General features: G+C 33.6%; 1 protein-coding gene and 1 non-coding gene across 6 annotated transcripts in view; both read right to left on the minus strand.

Annotated features, from left to right (window-relative positions):
* TRPM3 (transient receptor potential cation channel subfamily M member 3) overlaps window positions 1-26,794 on the minus strand; it is a 617,065-nt gene that overhangs the window by 287,703 nt on the left and 302,568 nt on the right. For all 5 annotated transcript variants that reach the window (XM_031943669.1, XM_031943675.1, XM_031943674.1 and 2 more), the window contains exon 6: window positions 18,296-18,467. In XM_031943669.1, coding sequence (XP_031799529.1) covers window positions 18,296-18,467 — 172 coding nt within the window. The remainder of the gene's footprint in view (window positions 1-18,295; window positions 18,468-26,794) is intronic.
* MIR204 (microRNA mir-204) lies at window positions 3,494-3,643 on the minus strand. The gene has a single exon (NR_105697.1). It is a non-coding gene; the product is annotated as a microRNA mir-204 (primary transcript).

Below are 26,794 nucleotides of genomic sequence, written 5' to 3' on the forward strand. Positions count from 1 at the left end.
TTTAACATCTCTTTGGGATATAAGCCCAGTAAGAAACACTGCTGTATTAAAGGATATGCACATTTTGATAGCCTTTTGGGTATCCTAAATTGTTCTTCAGAATGGTTGGATCAATTCACAACTCAACAATGTATCAGTGTCCCAGTTTTCCCACATCCCCTCCAACATTATAAGAACACTTTTGAACTAATAAACAAAACTAAGAGGTGCTTTTATGAAAAAGCAGCAAAATAGATAAACATTTAGCTAATTTGATTAAAAAAGAAAAGAAGAAAATTAAATTGCTAGTATCAAAAATGAAAAAGGTGAACTTTTCACTAATGAAGAGGAAATTAGAACAATAATTAGGAGCTATTTTGTCTAACTGTATGCTAGTTAATGTAATAATCTAAGTGAAATGGATGAATGCTTAGAAAAATATAGATTGCCTAGATTTACAGAGGAGGAAAAAAGTTACTTAAATAGTCCTATTCAGAAAAAGAAATTGAACAAGCTATTAAACAACTCCCTAAGAAAAAAATCTCCAGGGCCAGATGGATTTACACATTAATTTTTTTTTTTACCAAACATTTAGTTTACTATGTAAACTATTTGGAAAAATAGGAAAAGAAAGAATCCTATGAAATTCCTTTTATGTCATAGATATAGTGCTGAGACCTAAACCAGATAGAGTTAAAACAGAGAAAGAAAATTACAGATCAATTTTCCTAATGAATATTGATGCAAAAATCTCAAATAAAATATGGCAAGTTATTTCTATGGTAATACACTATGACCAAATAGGATTTATGCCAGTAATGCAAGAGGCTGGTTCAATATAGAAAAGCTATTAGCATAATTTAATCTAAAATCAATAACCAAACTAATAAAAATAATGATTATCTCAATAGATGGAAGAAAGAGCATTTGACAAAATCCAACACCAATTTCTATTAAAAATGCTAGAGAACAGAGGAATAAATGGAATTTTGCTTGAACTGATCAATAGGATCTATCTAAAATGGGGATAAACTAGAAACATTCCTGATAAGATTAGGGGTGAAAGGTTTCCCACTATCACCATTACTACTCAATATATTATTAGAAATGTTAATTTTAGCTATGAGAAGAAAAAATAAATTAAAGGAATAGGCAATGAGGAAATCAAATTATCACTCTTTGCAGATGGTATACTTAAAGAATCCTAGAAAACCAGCCAAAAAAATGCTAGAAATGATTCACAACTTCAGCAAAGTTTCAGGATATAAAATAAATCCACAGAAATAATCAGCATTTCTACAAGTTACTAACAAAATACAGTAGCAAGAGATACAAAGAGAAATTCCATTAAAAAAAAAAAACAGTAGATAATATAAAATATTTTGGAGTCTACATTCCAAGACAAAGTCAAGAACTTTATGAACACAATTATAAAACACTTTCCACACAAATGAAAGGAGATCTAAACAATTGGAAGAATTTCAAGTGCTCTTGGGTGAGAAGAACTAATATATTAAAATAATAATTCTACCTAAATTAATCCACTTATACAGTGGAATACCAATCAAACTATCAAGAAATTACTTTACAGAGCTGGAAAAAATAATAACAAAGTCCATCTGGAAAAACAAAGGGTCAAGAATTTCAGGGGAATTAATGAAAATAAATGCAAATGAAGGCACCCTAGCCTAGTACCCGACCTAACATTATATTATAATATAGCAGTCACCAAAGCCATTTGATACTGGCTTAGAAATAAGAGTAGTTAATTAATGAAATATGTTCACAAGACACAATAGTCAATGACTAAAATGATCTGGCCGGGAAAGTAGTGTGGCAGAAACTAGGCATTGACCAACACAATACTCTATACCAACATAAAATTGAAACAGGTTCATAATTTTGACATAAAGGCTGATACTATAAGCAAATTAAAAAAAGCAGATCTGTGGAGTAGGAAAGATTTTATGGCCAAAAAAGAACTGGAGAGCATTGTAAAATGCAAAAATGAATAATTCTGATTATATTAAATTAAAAAGGTTTTGTACAAACAAAACCAGTTCAGAAAGAATTAGAAGAAAAGCAGAAAACTGGGAAAAAAATTTTACATCCAAGAACTGTGAGAAAGGCCTCACTTCCATACAGAAAAAGAAAAGCTAGAGAGATATGATAAAGTGGGCAAAGAGTCTACTGGAAAAAGGTAACACAGTTTTAACTATTCAGTTCATAAATGATTAATCCCAAAAGGATAGTTATATATATATATCTATATATATATATCTTTTAATTTTGTGTCACAGAGCCTGAATCCTCTCCTTCAGTGAGTCATTTCAATCCATCTATTTGTAAATGGAGAAGTCTCTGAAGTACTTTGGTTTCCTGGTATCTGTCCTGGCCAAGCTACTTAACATCCATATGACCTTGGGAAAGTAATTTCCTATGTAGACATCAGTTTCGCCATTTGTAAAATTATTCTAGATGATTTCCAAAATTCTTTCCAGTGCTAACATTTTGTGATTTTGTCCTTTTGCACAAGCTATTTGCATGGCTAGTTAGTCAGGAAAACTAGACAGAGATTAAAAATGAGGTGGCAATATTAGAATTAATTTCTCATTCTTAGAATTTGATCAATAACCTCATCTATTATTTTTGCTATTTAAGTGTTTTCTTAACAAAAGTGAGAGAAAAAACCCATAATTAATTAATGATGACAAATCACATCAAACCCATCCATAAAGGAAGAGATAGCAATGTACTGTCCATTACATAATGAACTGAGATAGTCTTAGTGGAAAATAAAATAAAAGCTACTTTTCCATATGAAAACTATCATCTTGGATCATTACAAAAGAAAGACATTGACAGTTCTATCAGTAAATTGTGAAATGTGTAATTCTTCTTTATTTGTAGGATCATTAGTCATGCTCTATGAGGTCTTTTTAATTTTTTTTTTTTAAATTTCAGCCAAAAAACAGAAAACTGGTCTTGTACACTTAGCAGGTTGTCATGATGCATTGAAAACAAAGATAAGAATTTTGCCCAAAGATATTCAGCTTTCATCCCTACATTCAAGGTCTTCTCAAAGAATGGTCAACTTGATTATCAAATCTTTTGATTTCAGTGTTGTAATATTAGCCCACTGTGGGATATCTTAGCTTTTCCCACTCTAGGGTTCCAAGACAAACCATACTGAATTTCAGATGTTGTAAAAGGGTATATGATGGGAAGGGGAAAAATGCTATAACTTGAGTCAACAGACTTGAGTTCCACTACCACCTGTGCCATGTGACCTTAGGCAAATCTCTTCCTGTCATATGACCTGTTATCATTATCTAAAAAGCAGAGGTGGCATCCATTCAGCCATAAATTTCTACCATTCTGTTGATTCTTTCACATGGAGAGGATAGCAGTTCTCTCTCCACAAATATGAAAAATTCAGTGATAGTAAACAGAATGTGAAAAGAAAAGTCTGACGTCAATGAGCATCCAGATGCAATTGATGATAGTTCAATGATCAAAAGAGATGCCAATGATGACAACTGAACGTCCCTTTGCCTTCCCAGCCCCCTTCATATATTCTCAGGCATAGGATGACAAAGGGAAGTCCACGAGTCACATGGAGAGAGACGGTAGCCATGGTTATATGGTCAGAAGCTCCTTTCCCTTAATCCCTTCACCCTATCATCTCCACCTTTCACTTGCACAATGTCACTGGAAAACCCTTTACTAATAGCAGTTGATGCCACCATGTGTTGCTCAATGTAGAAGTTGAAGTGATAATTGAATATAGAGTATTGTTTCCTCAACTCTAAACATGTTGACTGTTAAGTGAAAGTCTTTCAATCATTAAAAAATTATGAAGAGCTACTTCTGAATGAAGTGATGTTGCTGATGTACGCTGATCCCTTTCAACACAAAGCTCTACATTCAACCCTTACTGTCAAATGGGTAAACACAATGAAATTTTAAATGTTAAGCATCTGATATGCTTGAATTTAGATAAGCAATGTGGCACGTCATATCTGAATTCACAGGATTATATGATGAAGTACACAGAGATATGACCTTGGAGCCAGGTAGACCTGGGTTCAACAACTCTCTGAAATATACAGATTTTATGACCCTAGTCATTAAACTTCTCATTACTTTTGGACAACTCTCTATCGTGATAATTTGTAAAACAGTATCAATTTGTATTAATACCAAGGAGGCTCTTCATCAGAGAATTAGTTCCCTAAGTGAATGAAACCAGAAATCAATCACAAGCCTTATATTTGAATTATTTTGCTATTTTCACCAGGTAAAGGCTAATCCTTCACTTTTTGTTTTTATGTTAATGTGATTTGATTAGCTTATTTTATGGTTACATGAGAACTGTGGTAACTTTCAATGATGGAGAAAGTATCAGAAGTCTCTGTGATGTATATTGTCAAGAATCTGTAAGTCAAAGGAATGTGGGGGCTGCTGCTTCTCTCTTCTTCCTCTTCTTCCTTCTCCTCTTTCTCCTTCTCCTTTTCCTCCTCCTTCTGCTCCTCCTCCTCCTCCTCTTCTTCTTCTTCCTCTTTCTCTTCCTCTCCCTTCTTTCTTCTTCTGTTTTTTCTTTATTTTCTTTTGGCCAGGTGGGACTTTTAAGCCTTATATTTCTCTATAAATGCAAGCTAATATTATCAACATTAATGACATGATTTTAGAGTGTGAAGAGAATCTGTACTGTGCATGAATTACATCTACCTCTATACGGAGTCCACTTGTCAATCAGACTGAAATAAAACAAGCTGAAGTCAAGAAAACTATGGCAGGTACATTTTAAAAAAAATAACAACATACATCTTAACAGTATGTCAGTCAACAAGCATTTATTAAGTACTTATTCTGTGTTAGACACTGTGCTAAGTGCTGGAAATATAAACAGAAGCAGAAAGACAGCACCTAACCTAATTAATATTATAATGGTGTAAGACAACACATAAAAGGAAACTAAAGAATAGAGTAGGGAATGGATAGAAGAAGGTACCAAACATGAGGCCTTGGTAGAAAAGCCCCCAAGAAGACTTCTGAAATTTAATCTTTGTTACATCTTTCAGAGTATCAGGAAACCTTAGCTACCTATGTAAATGCATTAATCAAATGTTAACATAACACTATCTAATGCAAGCAATAAGAGAAAAATATTTACATAATTTTGTACCTTTGCTTAAAGTATCTTGACACTATTTCAGTTCTATCTTTTAGCAGAATAACTACTTGAATTGTCTTTTGTTGGTAGGAAAAAGGATCTTATTATTATTAATATTTTAGATTTATGGAAAAACAAATATTCCTTTTTCCAGATAATTGTCAAAGAACAAAAAATTAAGAAATTAAAGGGACTTTGGGCAACATCTATTTTGCTCTTCTCATTTTACAGACAAAGATGTGAAAACCTGGAAAAATAAGGTGATTTTCCCACAGTTTTCCCCCTAGATAGCAATAATTGGGATTAGAACTTGGGACTAATTCAATTTCTTCCATCCTATGCGCCCATGGTGCTTTGACTACTTTGAAAAATCAAGAAAAAGTTCAAAATCATATCTTTGCTCAAGTCTTCCTGAAGGGAGAGATAAGAGCAATGCTTCAAAAGTACAAGAAAGTATGTCCTCACTCAACATAAGAAAAAAAATTTTAATCATTAGAGCTATCTCAAAATGTAATGGACTCATGATTGTTAGTGAGTTCCCTTATTAATAGAGGCTTTCTATTGGTGATTGGGTGACTGGTTATTCCAGGTCAGGTTCTAGTTGGACTAAATGATCTCTGAGTTGTTTTATAACTGATTTTAAGACTGATTCCAAACTGAATTAGTTTCCCTGAAGGAGGGAATTGATCAACTAACAATATATTCTAGAAATTCAGTTTAATAAAATTTCCTTCTTTGCTACCTTAAATAAAAAGACATAAATAATAAATTGAACTCAGTGTATTTGTACTTTGAAAATTCATTTCTATAAAGGCTGTGTTTTGAAATTATTTCCACACAACAAACTTTGCATGGATTTAGGAGTTCTACTCTAAACCTGAAGAGCAATTTAATTATAACATCTGGATAGCATAACAATCAAAGCAATCTAAAACTATCATCCCTTTTTCTTTACAGTCAAAAGCCTAGGTACAATGAATGTAATCTATTATCTTAAAAGACAGTCCCACTTAAATTTTTTGATTGGGTTCTTTGCATCTTTGTTTGGGGAGCATCCTAATTTCCAGCCCCATTTTCTAAATTTCTAAAGAAAAGGTGAACATTTTGATTGCTACTGGTGGACGACAGGTGTGCCTGTATCTCCATATTATCTTAAATAAATAAAATATTGTTAGATATGTTGCTATAATGATGAAAATTTGGTAAAGCTGGTTTATAGAGAATGATAGAGTAGATCATCAAATAATGTCAAAAGGAAGACAAATTATATTCATTGGTTCCAACTACTTTTCTGATTTTTAGAATAATCAACATATATCTATATCTATCTATCTATCTATATACATAAATATATTTAAATATTAAAATTATTACTAAATTTTTCTTTGGATGCTAAATTGGTCTTAAACCATGTTTCCTGTATCCTATTCTGTGCCATTTTATGAGTCAATTAGGACTTTTTCCTAAACTTTAAAGTCAAAACACAAAACTATGCAACAGTTTCAAATGAAGAAATTTTCATTCAAGTACTTGTTGATAAATGTGAGTATAAAACCATCTTAGCAGCTGCTTTTCTGAAGATAACGTTACATTATGTTCATTGTTTTGTACACTTCCTTTTTTACTTAGCAAAACCCAATTACTTGACATTAAAAATATACACTTTAATGTTTGTGGTAATTAGTCTGTCAAGTACAATAATTGGCATTAAAAAATGAATTCTAGTGTTTAGATGTAGAAATGACAGTTAGCAATAGAATTATAGTAACTTCAAAGGACCTGAACAATCATCTGATCCAAGACTCTCATTTGAAAATGAGACTTAGAGAGATGAAATGACTTGCTTAAGATTTTAGAAGCAAAAAAACCCCATGTCTGTTTAACTATCTGCCCTTCCATCCATCTTTGCCCAGGATCACATAGGAGATATCTACAAGATATGTACTCAGATCTGTGTCTATATGTGTATACTTTTATATATATGTATATGTTTGCATATATCTATATGTGATATCTATCTATACACACATGTATATATAACATATATGTATATATAGATATATAAATACATATATCTATATATATACATACATATACTTGAAACATGGAGGCTAGAAAACCTAGTTCATATCATCCCTCAGATATTTCTTTGTGATCACAGAAAAGTCATTTAAATTCTCTAAACCTCAGTTTCCTCATCTATATAAATGGGGATAATAAGAGCACTGATTTTGCATGGGCAGTCCTTATTCCTATCCAAAGACACACACACACACACACACACACACACACACACATTATCATTCTAAGTATTGTTTTGGAAAACTAAATATTTATTCTAATTATCTTGCTATCCTCACTAGAAGACATCTTTCAGAATTGTCTTATGTCACAAAATTATTTTCCACTCCTCGAAAGGTTTCTTAATTTTACATGGAAATCATTCTTCTATTATAATCACTCTTGGAAGAAAAAGGGTACATTTAAGGAAGGAGTCATCCAAAATAAATCATTGAGGTGATGGTAGCAGCTTGCTATAAGTGGAAAAATTTGTAGGTTAGAAGACCATAGGTCTAGAGCTATACAATGCCATCATTTGATAGAAGAGGAAATGGAGATTTTGTGAGGCTAAAGGATTTTTTCCAAGGTCACACAGAGACTATGTTTCAGAGATAGGATAAAAGCCCATGTCCTCTGCATTCCCCCAAATGACTTGGGGACAAGACAAGCCATAGCATACAGCATTAAGGAAAGGTGAGATGGGAAAAGGAGGTAAGTTTATTATGTAGCAAGAATGAGACAAAAAAAAAATCTGGATAATCCTAGCACAATATTGACACCACCAAACTAATCAAAGGACCAAAGGAAAACCTGAAGTGTGCTGATCTCTTATGAAGAAATGGTAAAAAGATAAGGATGCACATGGGATCCACATGTTATGATCTGCCCTAAAAAAGAGACTGTCCCCACTGATGAAATCACAGATACACTTAAGTATCTTACTATCCAAATTATTAGCTTTTTAAAAACTAGAGAAGCTACTCTAGGGCTAAGATGGATGCCTGAATGTAGGCAGACTTCCCAGCTCTAATTTATAATCCAGCAAAATCGTGCCATTTTCATCAGATCAAATAATTTTCTTTTTTTCAGCTTAATCTAATCCTGCTTTATTTTTAAGCTTTTTATTTTCAAAACATACACATAGATGATTTTCAACATTTGCCCTGACAAAACCTTGTGTTTCAAATTTTTTTCTCCCCCCATTATCCCATTCCTGCCTTAGATAGCAAGTAATCCAATATATGTTTAATGTGCAATTCTTCTATACATATTTCCACAATTACCATCCTGCACAAGAAAAATCAGATCAAAAGGGGAAAAATGAGAAAGAAAACAAAATGGAAGCAAACAACAATAAAAAAATGAAAATACTATATTGTGATCCATACTCAGTTCCCACAGTCCTCTTTGAGGATGAAGATGACTCTCTTCATCACAAGACCATTGGAATTTGCCAACAACTTGGTTGTTGAAAAAAGTCACATCCCTCAGAATCAATCATCATATAATCTTACTATTACTGTGTATAATATTCTTTTGGTTCTGCTCATTTCACTTAGTATCAGTTCATGTAAGTCTCCATAGGCCTCTCTGAAATCATCCTGCTGATCATTTCTTTCTTTCTTTCTTTCTTTTTTTTTTTTAAATTTAATAGCCTTTTATTTACAGGTTATATGTATGGGTACTTTACAACATTGACAATTGCCAAACCTCTTGTTCCAATTTTTCCTTAAAGTTCAGATCTCTGATTGTAGAGTCTTGTAGAGGAGAAAGGTGTTTTATAAATTGGAAAGTGCCATATAAATGTAAATTACTATTATCATCCTTATTATATTATTATAATCTACAACAAAGATTATTTTATTATTATCTTTATGTTTCCATTGAATTAGATATGTATTGCTGGCATATAGTTAAGCGTCTTGCTTAATAAATGCTTGTTAAGTTGAATTATATCAAATAAATTTAGAAAATGTTTTATATATGTGACAGTCATTTAGGATAGTGAGATAAAACATTAGACATAGAATACAGCAACTTAAAAACCCTCAACTCTTCAAGATATTTATTAATTCATGTGATATATACAGACATACATCTATTGAAGATCTAAAAGAAAGTGAGATGGTTTATAGATTCAAGTTTTTTGCAGTATTCAATTGTTTTTCCATTAGTCCCCTGATACTGATTATCAACATTGGTTTCTAAATCTTCCATTTGTTCCGAAGCAAAGCAAAACTTCCTTCTTCCTGACTCATTCCAAATTCATTATGTTTATAATTCTCAAAGACTATTTATTGTCTGTGATGATATGAAACCTAATACTAGTATCATTTCTAGGGTAATTAAAGCAGAAATGACTATAAAGAGGCATGCTAAGAGATCACAATATTGAATTCGAATTTTGATTTGATTTCTTTAATAAGTTAGTTCTGCCTGTAAAGTCAATCTACATGGCTTGTTAAAGGACACAATTTCCTTAATTCCAGGATAGCTCACTATATGTTATGCCAAGGTTATCTTTCTAACAACACTTCTTGTTCAGTTCTTTCACTTGTGCTCAACTCTCAGGGATTTTCCCTGAGAAAACCCATTTGGGGATTTTCTTAGCTAAAATATTGGAGTGCTTTGCCTTTCCTTTTTCTATTTCATTTTACACATGAAGAAACTGAGACAAACGGTTAAGTGACTTGCTCAGGGTGGCATAGCTAGTAAGTGTCTGAGACCAGATTAGAACCCAGGAAAATGAGTCTTCCTGATTCCAACCCCAGCACTTTAACCACTATGTTGCCTAGCTGCCTCTAATGACACTTGAAGTAGTACCTGAATTAATTAATTTATTAGCTCTTGTGCTCGGTCAGAATAAGATTTCAAAAACAAGTTTTAGGCATTATATCTGAGGACTGAATATTATCCTCAAATACCAAATTTGGTCACATTTTACAAATCTTTCTTGATACCTATTTACTTAGAAAAATATTCCATAGAGTAAGAGACTTGAGATTGACTCAGAAGATGAAGCTTATTAAAGTCAGGTGTTTATCTAGTGTCTAAAGAGAGAAAAGCATACTTCACTTTTGAATAAACATCAAATGTAATAAAATCATTAGTTATGGAGAAACAAATCTTTATAGATCATTCCCTTTAGATAAGAAATAAATACTGATAGAATTATGCTGATGTGCACCAAGCTATCAGAAAATTACAGTAAGTTCAAAGTGAAGGGGATCCATGAGATCATCTCTAGTTTAATCCAATTTACTTGAAGGATATAATGAGGATGATATAACAACAGCAGCAGTAGCAGCAGCAACAATGATAGTAGCATTTACATAGTTTCTGCCCAGCACTATCCTAAGTACTTTACAACTATTATCTCATTTGTTCCTCATATTACCATGAGGAGACAGACTTTATTTTACAATAGTAGAAACTACGATAAATAGACATTAAGTGATTTGCTCACAGTCACACAGCTAAGTACCCGAGACCATATTTGAACTTAAGTCTTCCATACTCCAGGATTAGAATTCTATCCACTATGTCATTAAGCTTATATATGTGTGTAGATGTATATACATGTATATATGTATGTATGTATATTTATATATATCTTCACATAGACATGGATATATATATTACGCTTGAGGCAAAGGAAAAAGGTCTTAGAAGGGAGTACTGGTCTTTTTTCTTGAAATCATACTTAGTCTCAAGATTTTGTTGGCTCCCTTCATTAATGAGAAGCAGCTAGTTGGCTCATTGGGAAGCAGACTCAGTCTAGAATAAGGAAGACTCATCTTCCTAAGTTCAAAACCAGCCTCAGATACTTATTAGCTGTGTGATTCTGGGTAAATCTCTTAATCCTGTTGGCTTGAGTTTCCTGATTTGTAAAATGAGCTGGAGAAGGAAATGACAAACCACTCCAGTATTTTTGCCAATAAAACCCCAAATGGGGTCACCAAGAGTCAGACATGACTGAAAAAATGACTGAACAACAACTTCATTAATAAAAATACAGGAAATGCAAAGTTATACAATATCAAAAATGTGATGTCTAGCATTAGAACCATAGCATCATTTATGAGTTTTTGAACTAGAAGGAAGCTTAAAAAATCTTCACTCAAGTTTTTTTTATTTTTTATTCTGAGAAAAAATGACACCTAAAGAGTTTAAAATGACTTACCTTAGGGATCACACAGTAGCAAAGTCATCTCAACAACTTTAATTCTTTAAATTAATTTATACTCAGATCGTTTGTAAAGTTCCAAGACTGCTCTTTTTAAAATCCTATTTGAAATTTTGTGTAATGTTCTCTGGTTCAGTTTTCCTGGGGTCTCTGGGAGCAGCCTTCATTTCAGGTGAGTAATCACCACAAGAACAACCGGGGGTTAAAGTCCAAAGTCCAAATTCTTTATTATCTCTTTCAAAGTCTTGTCTTCTGTCCTGGGCCTGGTTAGCTTTCTTAGAGGCCTTCTGGAGTCTTGCTTTCAGTGGAGAAGCTAAGGAGGAGAGCCTGCCACTGAGGTGGTGTGAGAAGGGATGAATTTAGCTTGAAAGGCTTGTGCTCCATCCTCTAGCCTACTGTCCACTTGTCTTCTCTGGTTCTGCGAAATTCTCTGAATGAATCTTGGCTGAGACTCCTAGCTCGTATGCTCTACACTGAGTATAAACCAATCATTATATCACTAGGAAACCATTATTTGTTGTAAGATTAAATCACTCATACTGAACCATGCTAAACTAGATAACCATTGTCTCATCAATTCCACTGACTTAGCTCCTTGTTTCAAGTTCAGAGTTCTAGCCCATAACATCTCCTGCTTCCTTTTATTTTTAGAACATTGGTGGTCACTCTCCCTGACTTCAAAAGGAGGTGAGAACCCCCAAAAAGGAGGGTGAGAACCTCAAAAAGGTGATCACACCTTCCCTGATTCCTCAAAAAGGGGTGAAAATGTCATAAAAGGAGATGATCGCATCCTCCCTGACATCTCAGGAAGGGAGATGAAAACACCAAAGGAAATGGGGAATCAAATCAGATTAGTGGGTTTCTGAAGGGTCTCACTTGAAAAAGGCATACATAATATCAACATGGAAGGTACTACACATAATTACATAAGCACATAGTAACACAGGCTAGAAGTGATATGACAAATAACATGAATCAACATGAGGAATTTATACATGTTCATAAGTCCTAGAAATAGTCCAAAAGAAATCCATTGTTCATTACTTCATGTGTGTTGGAATCCAATGATTTCTGCTGCTTTTGAAGTTCTGCAACATTTTTAACAACAATTTTTCATCTCAATGAATACAATGATTCTTGCAGATTTTGAAGTCCTGTATCAGTCTTATGTCTCAGAGAATTCCTGCTAGTTTTGAAGTTCTGTAACAGTTTCATTATCAGCCATGTTTTTTCAGTGTCAGATGTTTCTTAGGTCTTATCCTTTATTTTGAGGTTTTGCACTGTTTTCTGTCTCTTTCTGATGGACAAAGTGAATATGGCTTGTTGCCACCCATCTGATTCCTTCTCCATCTGTAGAGACACAAGCAAACCCTTTCTCCCAAGCAGTTAACCTATCTAGACCCTTCTATTTAACACTTTCTAAATCTCTCCTCATCACCTGGCAATTACATTGGAAGTGCTTGCACTGGACATTGCCCCTGTCAGATTAAAAAGCCTGTATTCTCCCCAATTGTAATCCCTTTCTCCCATCTGTTTGCTTTTTGGCTGATTGATCATGTAATCCCTTTTTTCCATCTGATTACTTTTTTGGCTGATTGATGACATCAGAGTCCTGAATTTCTAAAGGCTCTCTGGGTGTAACCTCAGCTGCTGTCATGCCCCACCTGTTTTTTGTTTGAGGTTTTGGAGCTGGGCCCTGCCTCTCATTTCTCTGGGTCAATCTACATTCTGAGGCCCAGTGGAAACCTCGGTTGCATTTTGGACATGGGGTTTTGCAGTGGTGAGTCTCTCTAGAAGTCCATTGCCAAGAGGGACCTTGTCTTCCCATGTTCATCATAGTCTGGGTATAATAAGCATTTGTGCTCACTGTGGCACAGTGTCTTAGGGTCTCCTCTAAAGGAGCATCTTTGTGTAGATCCCATATAATTCTTCTACAAACCTTATTAGCCACTTGTCTTATCATAATTCTTGTAGCTGCGTTTTCTCTATTGGTTCTTGTGACAGCTGTTTACAAACGACCCACAAAATCCACAAAGGGTTCATTGGGACCTTGCTCTATTTTAGTGAAGACTTCACCTCCATCTTTTTCTGGGAGGGAGCCCTATGCTTTGATTGCAGCAGCAGCAACTTGCTCATATGTTGCTATGTAGTAATTAATCTGTGCTAAATTGTGTACATACTGACCTTCACCTGCTAGTTGGTCAAAGGTGATTTGTATATTAACTCTGGTTTACCTATTGCGTTGGGCTCGTATCCTGAATAGTTCACTATACTCCAGAAGCCACAACAAGTTTTGTCCAGGTTCCAAACATGTCCTTGCTATAGATTTCCAATCACTAGGCATTAAGATTTCATAAGCCAAATTCTCTTAGTAACATCTTAACATAAGACGATGTAGCCCCATAAAGAGTGCACCCCTTTTTCAAATCCTTGATTTTTTCCAGATCAAAAGGAGTGTATTTTCTCCTTTGTTGACCTGAAGAGTCAAATTCTTCAATCACAGGGTATGCATTTATCAAATCAGATATATCCTGTCCTTCTTTTTTTGCTTTAACTAATGCATTTTGTAATCTTGTCATAGGCTGCTTCATAAGTGGTGCTGATTGTGTCATTGCTTCTTCCCCTTCTCCTTCTTCCTCCACCCATAAAGGGTTAATTGAGGGAGGTAGGTTAGGGGATGGGAAATACCCTAATGCCTCCTGCTGTGAAGCACCACACTCCTTAATTTCATCAGCTTCATACTTAACTCCATTCTTATCTGATTCTTCATCCTTTTCACCTAGTTTGCTTGGATCCTACCTCTCCTGCTCTTTCTTCTTTTTCCTTCTTTTATAACTTATATAATTTCCTAAAGCCAGTTGTATTAAATTATATGTATAAAGTGTTTCTTTAGAAATTGAATCAGGACCATTATCATTGTAGTATTCACATAGTTGCTCTCCTACTACTAATTCTTTTTCTTTTGAAAACCAAGGAGATGTGTACTGTACTGTTTCTAAAAGTTCAATGATCTGCTCCCAAGTTACAATCAAACCTTGGTTTATTATAAGTTTAACCAAGCTTTCAACAAATTTTCCTTGCAGTGGAGAAATCTTCTTTCTAAACATTTGTGCCATTTTAACTGGAATACTACTTTAGCCCTTTACAAAGTTTCCTTCTTGTACTCACCCTAATTTCACAGATGTAGGTTCTTGGTCCCACATTCAGGTGCCAAAATGTAATGTTCTCTGGTTCGGTTTTCCTGGAGTCTCTGGGAGCAGACTTCATTTCATGTGAGTAATTACCACAAGAACAACCGGGGGGTTAAAGTCCAAAGTCCAAATTCTTTATTATCTCTTTCAAAGTCTTGTTTCCTGGCTTGGGGCCTGGTTAGCTTTCTTAGAGGCCTTCTGGAGTCTTGCTTTCAGTGGAAAAGCTAAGGAGGAGAGCCTGCTACCAACTGGTGTGAGATGGGATGAATCTGGGTCGAAGGGCTTGTGCTCCATCCTCTAGCCTTCTGTCCAGTTGTCTTCTCTGGCTCTGTGAATCTCTCTGAATGAATTCTGGCTGAGACACCTAGCTTATATCCTTTACACTGAGTATAAACCAATCATATCACTAGGAAACCATTATTTGTTGTAAGATTAAATCACTCATACTGAACCATGCTAAACTAGATAACCATTGTCTCATCAATTCCACTGACTTAGCTCCTTCAAGTTCAGAGTTCTGGTCCATAATAGTTTTGCAGAAAACAAATATCTTAATTTACATTTTTATTTTGGTAGGCTGCTCAGTGTGATAATAATTGGTAAAATTGAAATCCAGGTAAATTGCCATACATTTTTTGGGAGAGGCAAACATTACTTTAGCACTTTGGGATACATTTTGGTTCCTTTCTAGGGTGAAGCTGAACACTGAAAATCTTCTAGCTTTTAATCTTGTACAATTCTCTGTTTTCCTAAAGTTCTTCTCAGATTATATAATCCCTGCTCCTTAAAAAAATGATAAGGTAGTTTGTGAATGCTAGAGATTTTCCTAATGAAATATTAGACTTTTACATTTATACTAGGGTTGCCATCCCAGTATGCTCTGTAGAAATAGTGAATAATAATTTCATGGCTTACTAGATACAAGATTGTGATTTGAATTAGGAAGACCTGAGTTCAGATTTGACCTTAGGAACTTGCTAATTGTATGAATTTAAATTAGTCACTTAACTGTTTGTTTCTATTTTCCCAATCTAAAGTGTGAGTAATAACAGCATCTATCTCATAGGGGTGTTGTGAGAATCAAATGAAACAATAGTTTTAAAGCCTGTAGTACAGTGACTGACATAGTTGATATTTTATAGCTATTATATTATATTATATAGCTATCTTATCACTATTATTATTAAACATTTTGGTATTCTATAAGTGCTAGCTATTATTATTTTTATTATTTGTTATTCTATATAAAGTCATAATATTGATATTCTATAAGTACTGTTATTGTTTCTATTATTATTATACATGCTGATAGTCTATACATGCTAGCTATTAGTGTTATTATTATTTGTTATTTTACATGAAGTCTTTCAGTGTTGGCATTCTAAGTGCTAGTTATTGTTATTGTTTCTATTCTTATTCTATATGATGGTATTCTATAAGTGCTAGCTATTAGTGTTATTATTATTCTACATGAAATCTTAACAATGTTGGTTTTCTATAAATGCTAGCTATTATTATTATTGTTCGATGTGAAATCTTACAGTGTTAACAGAGAAGCTTTAAAAGCATTTGTCTTTGTTAGGTAGAACCATGAGTAAGAGAATGAAAGAACAGAAATCATAGACTAATAAGTGGCCTATTGAAATTTGAAACATCAAGTAGAAAGCAAGAACAATAGGCTAAGTAGTTATAGGGCAAAGCAAAAGCAAATCAAATGAATTTAAAGCAGACTTTCTAAATATCTTATGTGCTGGGTATCCCTGTACCATGCCTAAAAAAATCTCTAGAGTTGGAGTTTAGATAGGTCTTCCAACTCCAAATCTCTTACCACACCAAGCTACTGGAACATCTGAAAACTTATCTAACAAGTACAATCTAGAAATTTAAGTTTTAGAAATCTAATTAATCAGTAAACTGTCTCCTCATTCCAATAAACTATTGAGTGGGGATTGTTAGTGATGTGTACCTGGTATTAGGAAGACCTGAGTTCAAATTGTACCTTAGTCACTTAACTAGATAAATGACTCTGTTCAAGCCACAATTTCTATAAGCCTGAGTTTCTTCATCTACAAAACTGGAATAGTAAAAGCATCCTTCTCTCAAAGTTGTCATGAGGATGAAATAAAAATATTTGTAAAATACCTTGCAAATCTTAAAGCACTACTTAAATACCAAATATTATTTTTATTTGGCATTTAATAGATGCTTACTGATTGACTGGTTTATTTGTCAAAAAATACATATATACAAAAAAAATAACATATGAAAGGAATAAATTATAGTCCATATATTTTTATATCCAACTCATCAAATTCTGTGATTTTGATGAGAGTATAACTCTGTTTGACTTGAGACAGCCCTGTAGTTATATAAAATCACCAACAAAAATTATACAAACTCAAATGGTCTTACATTCTCTGGAGACAGGAAGATGAGTCTTCAGAAAATGTTTCCTTTCATATATAAACTCAAATGGTCTTGCATACAAAATGTCAATTCTTAGACTCATGTATAAAATGAGTCTTCAGAAAATGTCTCTTTGCAAATCACTTCTCCCTTGAGAATGATATTGCCTGCCAAGGAAGTCTTTCTCTTGGTGCCTCTTTACCAATAAAAGCTTTTTACCACAGCCTTTGAATTTAGTGAATTTCCTTTGCTGTGAACTTGGGCCTTGGAGAACAAGTAAACCCTCGCCCATTTCTGCCACATCTCTCTTTCGGTATCCTGCCCTCATCAATTTCATATAGGAAAGGCTACCTGAATTTAAAAAAAAAAAAATATATATATATATATATATATATATATATATATATATATATATAACCACATAATCAGATACTTCTTTTTTCTTCTCCCTATTCCTCTGCCACTTTCTCCATGAGAATATTTTATTCTATTATTAACCTTCAACATGTCATTCTGGTTTCATAAATTTATAAAATATCTTTTTTTCCTGGGAAAGAAGATGCTGAAATGTACTGCTATGCTCTCTGATACAATCCTAGCTTTGTTGTGCCTTCTCCCATTTTTTTCATTGAAAAAATAATTTATATAATATCAATAAGATAGAATATAGATTTCTCTCTAATAATAAAAGCAGTAATTTTTATTACTAAACATACTAAATTTAGTGTTTATACTAAACACAAATAATTAATGAACACTAACATATATATGCATATGCATATATATATATATATATATTCACAGAGAGCCTAATGCTTATACATATACTCACTAATTAAGAGATTCAAGAAAGCAAAGATTTTATAAAAACAGGTGCTAAGTAATGCTCCAGGGCATTCTAAAGCTTTGAGAAATCTTAGCACTTCAGATCTATTCTAAGATCAAAAGTCCTTTTTCTTTTTTTAAGGCAACTAAAATTCCTATAAATAAAAATCATTTCCCTAAAGTGCATTTCTTCTGGATATGGGACACAGAAATAGTTTTTGAAAAAGAAGTTTGTTTTCATGCAGAACCCTTGGATAGAGTAGAATTATCAAGTAGGATAAACACACTAAATTTTAATTGTATAGTCAGCTCTCTTTCCTCCAATCATCCTCTAGAAAGATAACTTTCTCTACTTCTAGACAGTACTATTAGAAATCATGACCTCTGATACTTACTCAACTGTTTATGGGAATCATTTTCAGCATATTTCATATAAAAAAACTGGAGCAAAAATAACAAATTGCTACTTACTTGTGTTTATCTTCTGAAGTGAAATATGCTTTTCCAGCTGTCTCCGCAATTTCACCTCTGCTCCATATTTTCCTGTAGTCCCGTTATCAGCCAGAATGAAATGGGAATGCATACTATTAAGTACTGTGAGTTTACTCATGGGATTGGACATGGTTTGGTATGGTCGGACTACCTGTATGATTTAGAAGAAAGAAAAGGGAAAGGAAGACAGAGTGGGACAGAAGGAGAAAGAAAGATAGATGGATTAATACTTTAGTACAGTTAAAATATAACACATCATTTTTCTGACACTGCTTTTGAAAAGCAAGAGATGAATAGCATCAAATTGATATTAAAGTAATGAATCCAAAGGTTCATGAGGCATGCTTAACAAAAGTTTTAACATTCTTAATAAAAGTAATTAAATTCATGTTTAAAGTAAAACAATACTGAGCACTTTGCTGGGTTTTTAGTCTTGGAGTTTATCATTAAACTTATAAATAAATCAGAAATGACTATTTAAACAGTGTTTGCTGCTTTCTCCTTTCTTTTCTCAATCAGTTTTATAAATTAACAGATAATTTGTTTAAAAAGGAATAAGTGAATAACTAATTAAATAAAAGAATTCTCAACAATCTAAGATAGAACTAAATCAAACAAATACCATATTTGTGTTACTTTGACCTTTAAGGAAAGAGAAATTTCATACTTTCAAGTTTTGAGGCTTTCTTTTTTTTTTAAATATTATTTTATACCCCTATAGTCCTACAGTTCTGTTCTATTCTGAATCAAGATTGGAAACTAAGATAACAAAAAACAATTTCAATGTCTTCTTACTGACCCTCACTTCTTTGGATCTTAGGCATCAGATAAATAATGAATGATTATATTTTAGTTTGGAGTTTGTGATTCCTGAACTACTATAAGGGTAAAACATCTGAAAAAATTAAGTAAAATATTCTTAATTTATCCTCAAAACCTGATCAACTATAAAATAATTAGGAGATAGAAATAATGAGAAAGGAACTTGTATTCTCTATGAGAAATTTGAATGAATGCAACAAGAGTATAAAAAAAAGGCAACTAATCTGTAGGACTTCAACCAACCAATTAATGTGCAAATATTCATTAGACACCTTTTTCTGTGATAGTCACTGTGATAACTATTGAGGATGCAGACATAGAAACAATCTTAAGTGTTGAAAAACTTACTTACATTTTGTCTTTTAGTTATTTAAAAAGAAAGATGTATTTCTCTCAAATTTCCATGAACAAATTGACAAACTGTGCTATTATCTGTAACAGGACATTAAGATAAAATTTGCCTTCACATATTCACACGTCCTATTATATTTTCCAAATAGAAAAATTATATTTTCCTTTAATGAACACCAACGAGTTTTCCTTTTTGAAACTTTTATCAAGCACTAATAGAAAAACAAATCTGATGTTTGTTCAAACGTTTTTGAATTGAAGGGGCTGGGGAAAAATATAAATGAGAACTAACTGGGTACCAATTACATGTTTACCACAGGTAGGAATATGTCAAAGAAGGAAAAATTTTAATTTTTTTGAGTTTAGTAAGATGGAAGAAGCCACAGTTTAGATGAAAGGATCTAAACTTTCATTCTAGATCATTAAAAATCTAGATTTTTAGGATCATTAAAAATTCCCCCAAATAAGCCTGGACTCAATATTCTATAAATTCATTTACAGGACTAGCAGTATATGATTCTTTGCTGGTCAGCCAGTGATAGATTACATTTATTCTTCATAATAAAGAAAGTTGGTGGAGATTTCAATGGATTTCTCAAAGATGCACTTTCCAAAATGAATATATTCTTTATTGTATAGAAGGACTTTATTGTGTAGAAGGACTTTTGGGTGATTTGTCCTTGTTCTTCTTCATCATCATCATCCATAAGTAGAAATCTTAATGATATACTGTTTTGTCTTCTAAATTTTTAGGAAGGCATATATATCAGGAAGATGATGTCAGTGAATGAAGATATGGCAAGATGGAATGTTAGGGTCATAGGATTATAGATTAGAGCTAGAAAGGAAATTCACTTAGTCCAATTCCCATATTTTAGGGATAAAGAAACAGAAGACAGGTATATTAAAGGACTAGCCAAAGGTGACATCAATTCTACTAAGTAGGGCCAGGATTCGAAAGCAGATACCTTGACTATAAAGCCAGTGTTTTCCCTACTGTACCATAATCCAAAATTTTCTTTTTTGGTGATATTCTTTTTCATTTCAGATTTATATAGTTTGACTTGAGTCTCATTAAACTTTAAAATGATTTTTAAAATCTTTTAAAGGAGCTAGGTATAGCGTTACTTGGGATTTCTTTTACATCAAAGAAAGAATAAGGAAAACCAGACTCTTTGCATGGTAGTCTTAGAAGTTTCACACTCTATTGACCTGCATACTAATGATAATGTCAGTGTTAGTAAAATGGAGGGGGATGTTTGTAAAGAAAAAGTAGGTAGCATTTTGCATTAATAGGGGAGTGAATATAAAGTTCCCACTTTTTTTCTTTTTTAAGAAAGGTATTAACTATTTTTATTGCCTGGTGTTAAGGAAGACAGTTATAGTCATACACAATAATTGAAAATCTAGAGGGGACTATGACTCTGGACATCACATTTTCAATAATTTTTAATCAGGTACCAGGGCTACCCGCCACAGTTTTTTGCATATCTCTTCAAATTTGGTGCAAATAAAAATTTAGACACCATATGTGCCAATAACGTGTCATAATAAGAAAGTATAAAGATCGAAGAGCCATGATCCCACAAGAAACCTATGTTTAAAACAATATGCACTCTTTATCTTTTTTGTTTTGGAGGGGGGCTAGACCTGTGATTTAATTAAGGTAGGGAAATGTATGTAGAAATTCTGTTTCACCAAAGCATATAGACAACTCATATTTATCTTACATTACTCTTGGAGAATTGTTTAAAGCTACTGAGAAATTAAATGACTTAACTAGAGTCACAACAAGTTTGTCAGAAACAAACCTTGAATCCTCTTTCTTTATTGTTATGGTAATAGAGAATATATTTGATCACTTGCATCTATTTTCCACACATAGACTATTACAGCTTGCCTTTTTGATTATAGGGAAGAATACATTCTCATAACTACTTTATTTTAATTTAAACAAGTTCACAGCAAAAAAAAATAATTAAATAACACTCTACTTCCTCCCTTTCCCACTAGCTGTTGAAGGTAAGAAAACCTGGTTTTAGCAGGTTCTGATATTTGTTATTGTTGTTGTTGCTGTTGTTTTTGTTGTTGCTTAACTTTATTCAGTTACTCACTGAGCTGTTCCTTACTTGAGAATGTTTTCCTAATATACGTATAGTATGCCTGAAAAAGTCTTTTTTTCCCCAAACATGCCTTTGTCTATTCTAAAAATTATACAAAATACAGGAAATACCAGATGCTTGATCAAAATAAAGAAGGCACGACAGTTGAGTTGTGGCTACAGAAAAAAAAAAAATGTAGCTAATGCTAATATCTTTACCAAATGCAGTCTTAGACTACCTACGTTCAGAAGATTAAAAATAAAAAGGAGAAGCAAAACTTACTAACCATTAGTTTATAGATTAGTCTATGCTAGTTTAGCTATAGAAGTATTTATCTTTGAAGAAGCAGAAACCAGGTGAGAAATCTTTATTGTGGTGAAATCAAGTATGGATTTTTTGTTTTCCCTATATGTTTATTTTCCTTGTTATGTAAATGTCACTGTGAGCTGTGCCATGTTGTAAAATGTCTGAGGTCTTAAATGCTAAAATAACAACAAAGTTCTTCTGATAATGAAACTGTTTGACAAGATCAAGATCAAGAACAGTTAAATGTGGGGCAACTAGGTGGTGCAGTGGATAGAGCACCAGACCTGAAATCATGAGTACCTGACTTCAAATCTGGCCTCAGACACTTAATGATGAGGTTAGTAGCAGTCAGAGAGTTGTTAAAAAATCCCCTTATGGTGGGCGCATGAAACTCGAATTATTAAATGACAAAAATAAAAGTTTATTGTTGGACAGGAAGGAAGCCAGTCTTGCTAAGAGATTGACTTCTATAGTGGCAAGGTCTTATTAGGGAAATGGAGTCTGGCACTGAGAAGAGAGTGCCTTCTCAGCGGGCAGGGTCCTAGCAAGCTGCTTTAAACCTTCTGCCAGGAGTGGGTTTAGAAACTGCCCTTTAAAAGGACTCTTGAGGCTTCAGGTTGAAAAGGAAACCAAGTTTCCAGACCTAGATACTTATCAGTATCCGTCCCAGATCTCCTATTGGAATTAACAACACTTCAAAGGGGTGCTTTTTGACCAAGATTTCTAATTGAATCAAAGGGTCTGGCACCCCCGAAAGAGAACTTATGTGGGGGGAGACTCCAAAAGAGGTCACAGATCAAAAGGGAACACAGTTTCAGAGTGATAATCTTAAAGGGAACAGTTTCAGTAAAAGGGAACAGTTACCCTCGCCCTTCATTAACACTTTCTAGCTGTGTGACCTGGGCAAGTCACTTAATCCCAATTGCCTTAGCAAAAGAAAAACAGTTAAATGTTTTACCATATTTATTGGGTCTTAATTTTCTCTGTGTCAGAAGTCATGAAATTCTGGCAGTGAGAGAGTTTGAAGGACCTTAACATTAATGATGATGCTGATATGTATTTCTGAAAGGTTTTGAAATAATTTATATAGTCAATAAGCTGAATTTTATAATTTCAATGTGACACATATATTTTCAATTCTAATGTTGCTCTCTTACTTACTGTGGATGCAAAGTTACTTACTCCAGGTGTCAACAGTGAGAAAAAAATGATGATTTTTTTTTTTATATATAACTCATCAAAATTTGAATGTCTAATTCTCTTAAGGTACTTAGATACCTTAAGATACCATCTTATATATGAAGTGAGAGAAAGTGTTGATGACTGAATCCATGCAATAGAACCAAAGTACCGTTTTAAGTTTTGGTCAATGTGTGTTTTGGTCAATATGCTTTAAGCATTTCTTTTGTGCCTCTCCTCTATCTGATACAATTTGCATAAATTCAGTAATTTTTCTAGAAATAACCCTCTTAATCTTCCTAGGAGAGATCCTAGACATGTCATACATACTTGAGTTTTGTTTAAAAGATTTTCCCTAGAACTCTGTGGAGAGAGTAATGAATGAAAAAGTATAAGAAAAAAGATGAATTACTGCTCTTTGAGCAGACCCTCAGATCTGACCCAGTCTGCCTGAGGCTGGGTCTTTTGTAGGAAAAGGCCACAGCAAGGGTGACACACAGACTTGACACATAATTCTGGTTGATGGATGAATGGATGGACTGAGGAAGCAAGGATACCAAAGATGATGAGCTTTTCCTTTATTTCTTCTTTATTAATCTCCCCCTTCTCCTCTTCCTCCTTTATCTCCCTTCCTTACTCTAATTCAATACACAAAGGTTCTTGCAGGAGTCAGTGCATTCATTTAGAATGTCTGTTAATGCTATGGAAATGTTGGAACAAAAGAAATTTTCCAAATGGGATCATGCATGTTGTAGTATAGTAATAGACACCCTTCCCTGTCCCCGTTCCTTCCCCCCCCCAAAAAAAAAAAAAAAAAAAAAGGACCAGCAGACAAAATTGTGGGTTTATATGTTGGAGATTAAGTGTGAAATATAATCACATGTGCGCACACATGCAAACACACGCACAAAGTATAATGATGAAAGGAGATAGGTTACCTTTTGGTACAGCATTAGCAATAGAAGAAGATAGGCTTGGAATGTAGTATCAATGGCTGTAGTATCAATGTAGTATCAATGAGCAAAAGGAAAGGAGTGGGAAGGAACCCTTTGTTCATGAACTAAGTGAATACAACGAAGAATGGCTCTGTATGTCTTAGTAATCATACAGAGGTCTGAACCAATCAAGATTCTGGCTAAGTGTTACTCTCTGTTGAACCAGCTGTAACAATTCTTGTTATGCTCTGAATAAAATTATTATGGCCAACCCCTTTTCCCCTTACTTCCTTGCCATTAGGATTGGGAGAATTGAATCAGGAAAAACCTTGACATGCCATTGAGTCATAAAACTCCAGGTGCCTTATCTCAATCCTTGCTGGGATAATTCCCCCTCCTTTTGAGTATTGTCCTCCTCACTGTCTCCTGCTCTGGACCTTCTTATCTTAACCCTTATCCTATCAGAATTAAGTAATGATCCTTTCCTGGAATTATGGCTTATCTGCCCACCCAGTGTCCTTGCCTTCTCCCCCACCCCCCTCCCCCATCTGCCTTCATTTCCCCTATCTGATTATATACTCAGGTTACATATCCTGTTTAGCTAAAATTTTATAAAAGTTCCCTGCCTCAGTTCCTCAGGGCTGAATGATTTTTGAATGATTCTATTTGGTTGGCTAGCCTAAAACTCTCCACACTAAAAAATAGAAAAACAATATTTGTCTTGCCTCAATTTCTCTGGCATTATATTCTAGATAGAAGGTAAGATCTCACTGAAACCCACAGGCTGTCTCTCAGCTGAGTAATCCAAACAAGAAACTTGCAGACCAAGGAATTCCTTTTCCAAACAGTGCACAGATACTGGATGGAGCAGTGTGAGTCCCATTAAAGGTAACAGAAGGCACAATTACTCTTCTCTGCAGTATTCTGAAAATGGATTACTTAATCCATATCCTGGAGATATTAATGCTGTATCCTTTTGTGCTTTTCACTCTAATAAATCTACCTCTCTGTACCCTAAACCTAACCCAAACATTTTTTACAGATAGAAGTAAGGTGGTTGATAGAGAGAATAAAAAGTTTTTTTTTAGTTCTGGGAGCAATTATTTTCTCTAAAAGATACTACTAATTCAGAGGTTCTCAATCTTTCTTTTGTTTCATGGATCTCTTTAGCATACTGGTTAAGCCATAGCCCTCTTTTCCAGAAAAATATTTCAAAATGCATAAAATGTTAAAGATTATTCAATTAATGAATTATATTAAAATACAGTTATCAAAATATATTTTAAAAAGCAACCCAAGTTCATAGACCCCAGGTTAAGAATCCTTTCATTAGGCTATCATTCTATCTTCCTTTTGAGTATTAATAGGTAAAATTTCTTTCTTTTATTCTGTATTACCAATGTTAAAACATAGTTTCTCCTTGTAGATGAGCTAGCACAGAATCCCATAGCATTTTCATAAAAAAGCTTTCAAAAATGGTTTTTATGTATATCCCAAAATACAAAGAAAAATAAAAAGAGAGGAATGTGATAATTGGCCATCTATATGTTTTGGGGAAATAGGTATATCCAATTTAGTATAATTCTAATATTATCCTGTTTTGTCATCTTCTACATTTCTTTTGGTTGTGAAATTTCTGTGGCAATAGATTCCCTTCCCTTTTATGGAGCTCTCTGTAATGCAGGTGCTGCTTGGATGGCATTTCTACCTATAGACTCCCAAATTAGGTGTCTGAAGCAACCTGAACATGAAGATTCAACTGAAAGAGCAGAGATAGATCTCAAAACATTTTCTGTCTCTGCCATGCTGTTTTGTGACTTCTAGTTCCCAGTGGTACTGCCATTGGGTTTAGACTTAATGAGAATAATCATAGGTATCCAATAAATAGTGGGAAGGGGATTCCTGGATAATTTTCTGAGCTTTTGCAAAATGAAGTCACAATTGGTAGCCCTCAGAGAATGAGAGATGTGTTATTGCTATCTACATTCAAACTGGGTATCAACTATATTTTTAAGTCTGATTTTTCTTGGCCTGAAATGCAAAGATGATATAGTGAAAACATTTTCAACTTGTTAACAGGAAACAACACAAAAAGGTGTAAAAGCTTTGTGCATAACTTTTAAAAATCACATGATTTATGGAAAATGGAAAATGTCATGTAAATCACACTTAAAATGAAGGTAGTTTTAGAGTTCCTCTTACCGACATATAATTTGTATCTTCAGTTTACAATGGAAAATGTTAATCAAGAGTCAAGTATTTTTTTGCCTTAAAATTAAAAAATTGTAGAGAATCACAGATTTAAAATGAGACGAGTCTTATAAGTCACCCATAAGTGTTTTACTGATGAAGCAACTCAGAGAGATTAGCTGACTTGTCTGAGATCATAATAGTAGGTGGAGATAAGATTCCAAGTGCAAGTCATTTGCAATCAAATTCAATGTTCTTTCACAAACCCACTAAACTGTAGAGTTGGATAGAACTTCAAAGTCCATTTCATTCAACCCATACCTGATAAAAAGACCTCATTATCTAACAAATGGTCAATCTATCCCCAGCTTGAAGAACTCCAAATGATGGGGAGTCCATTATCTCTCATTAGAACAATTCACTTAAGCTCTCAGTTTCTTCTCAGAAATAAAGGTGACTAGAAGTCCTTTGAGGTTCATTCAATTCTAAAACATTCTCTGATCCCACTTATGCAAATCATTATTACATAACTATCATATAATAATTAGAAAGTTTTTCTTTATTTTGAGCTAGAATCTTCCTCTCTGCAATTT

Source organism: Sarcophilus harrisii, chromosome 1 (assembly GCF_902635505.1).
Source record: "Sarcophilus harrisii chromosome 1, mSarHar1.11, whole genome shotgun sequence".
NCBI lineage: Eukaryota > Metazoa > Chordata > Mammalia > Dasyuromorphia > Dasyuridae > Sarcophilus > Sarcophilus harrisii.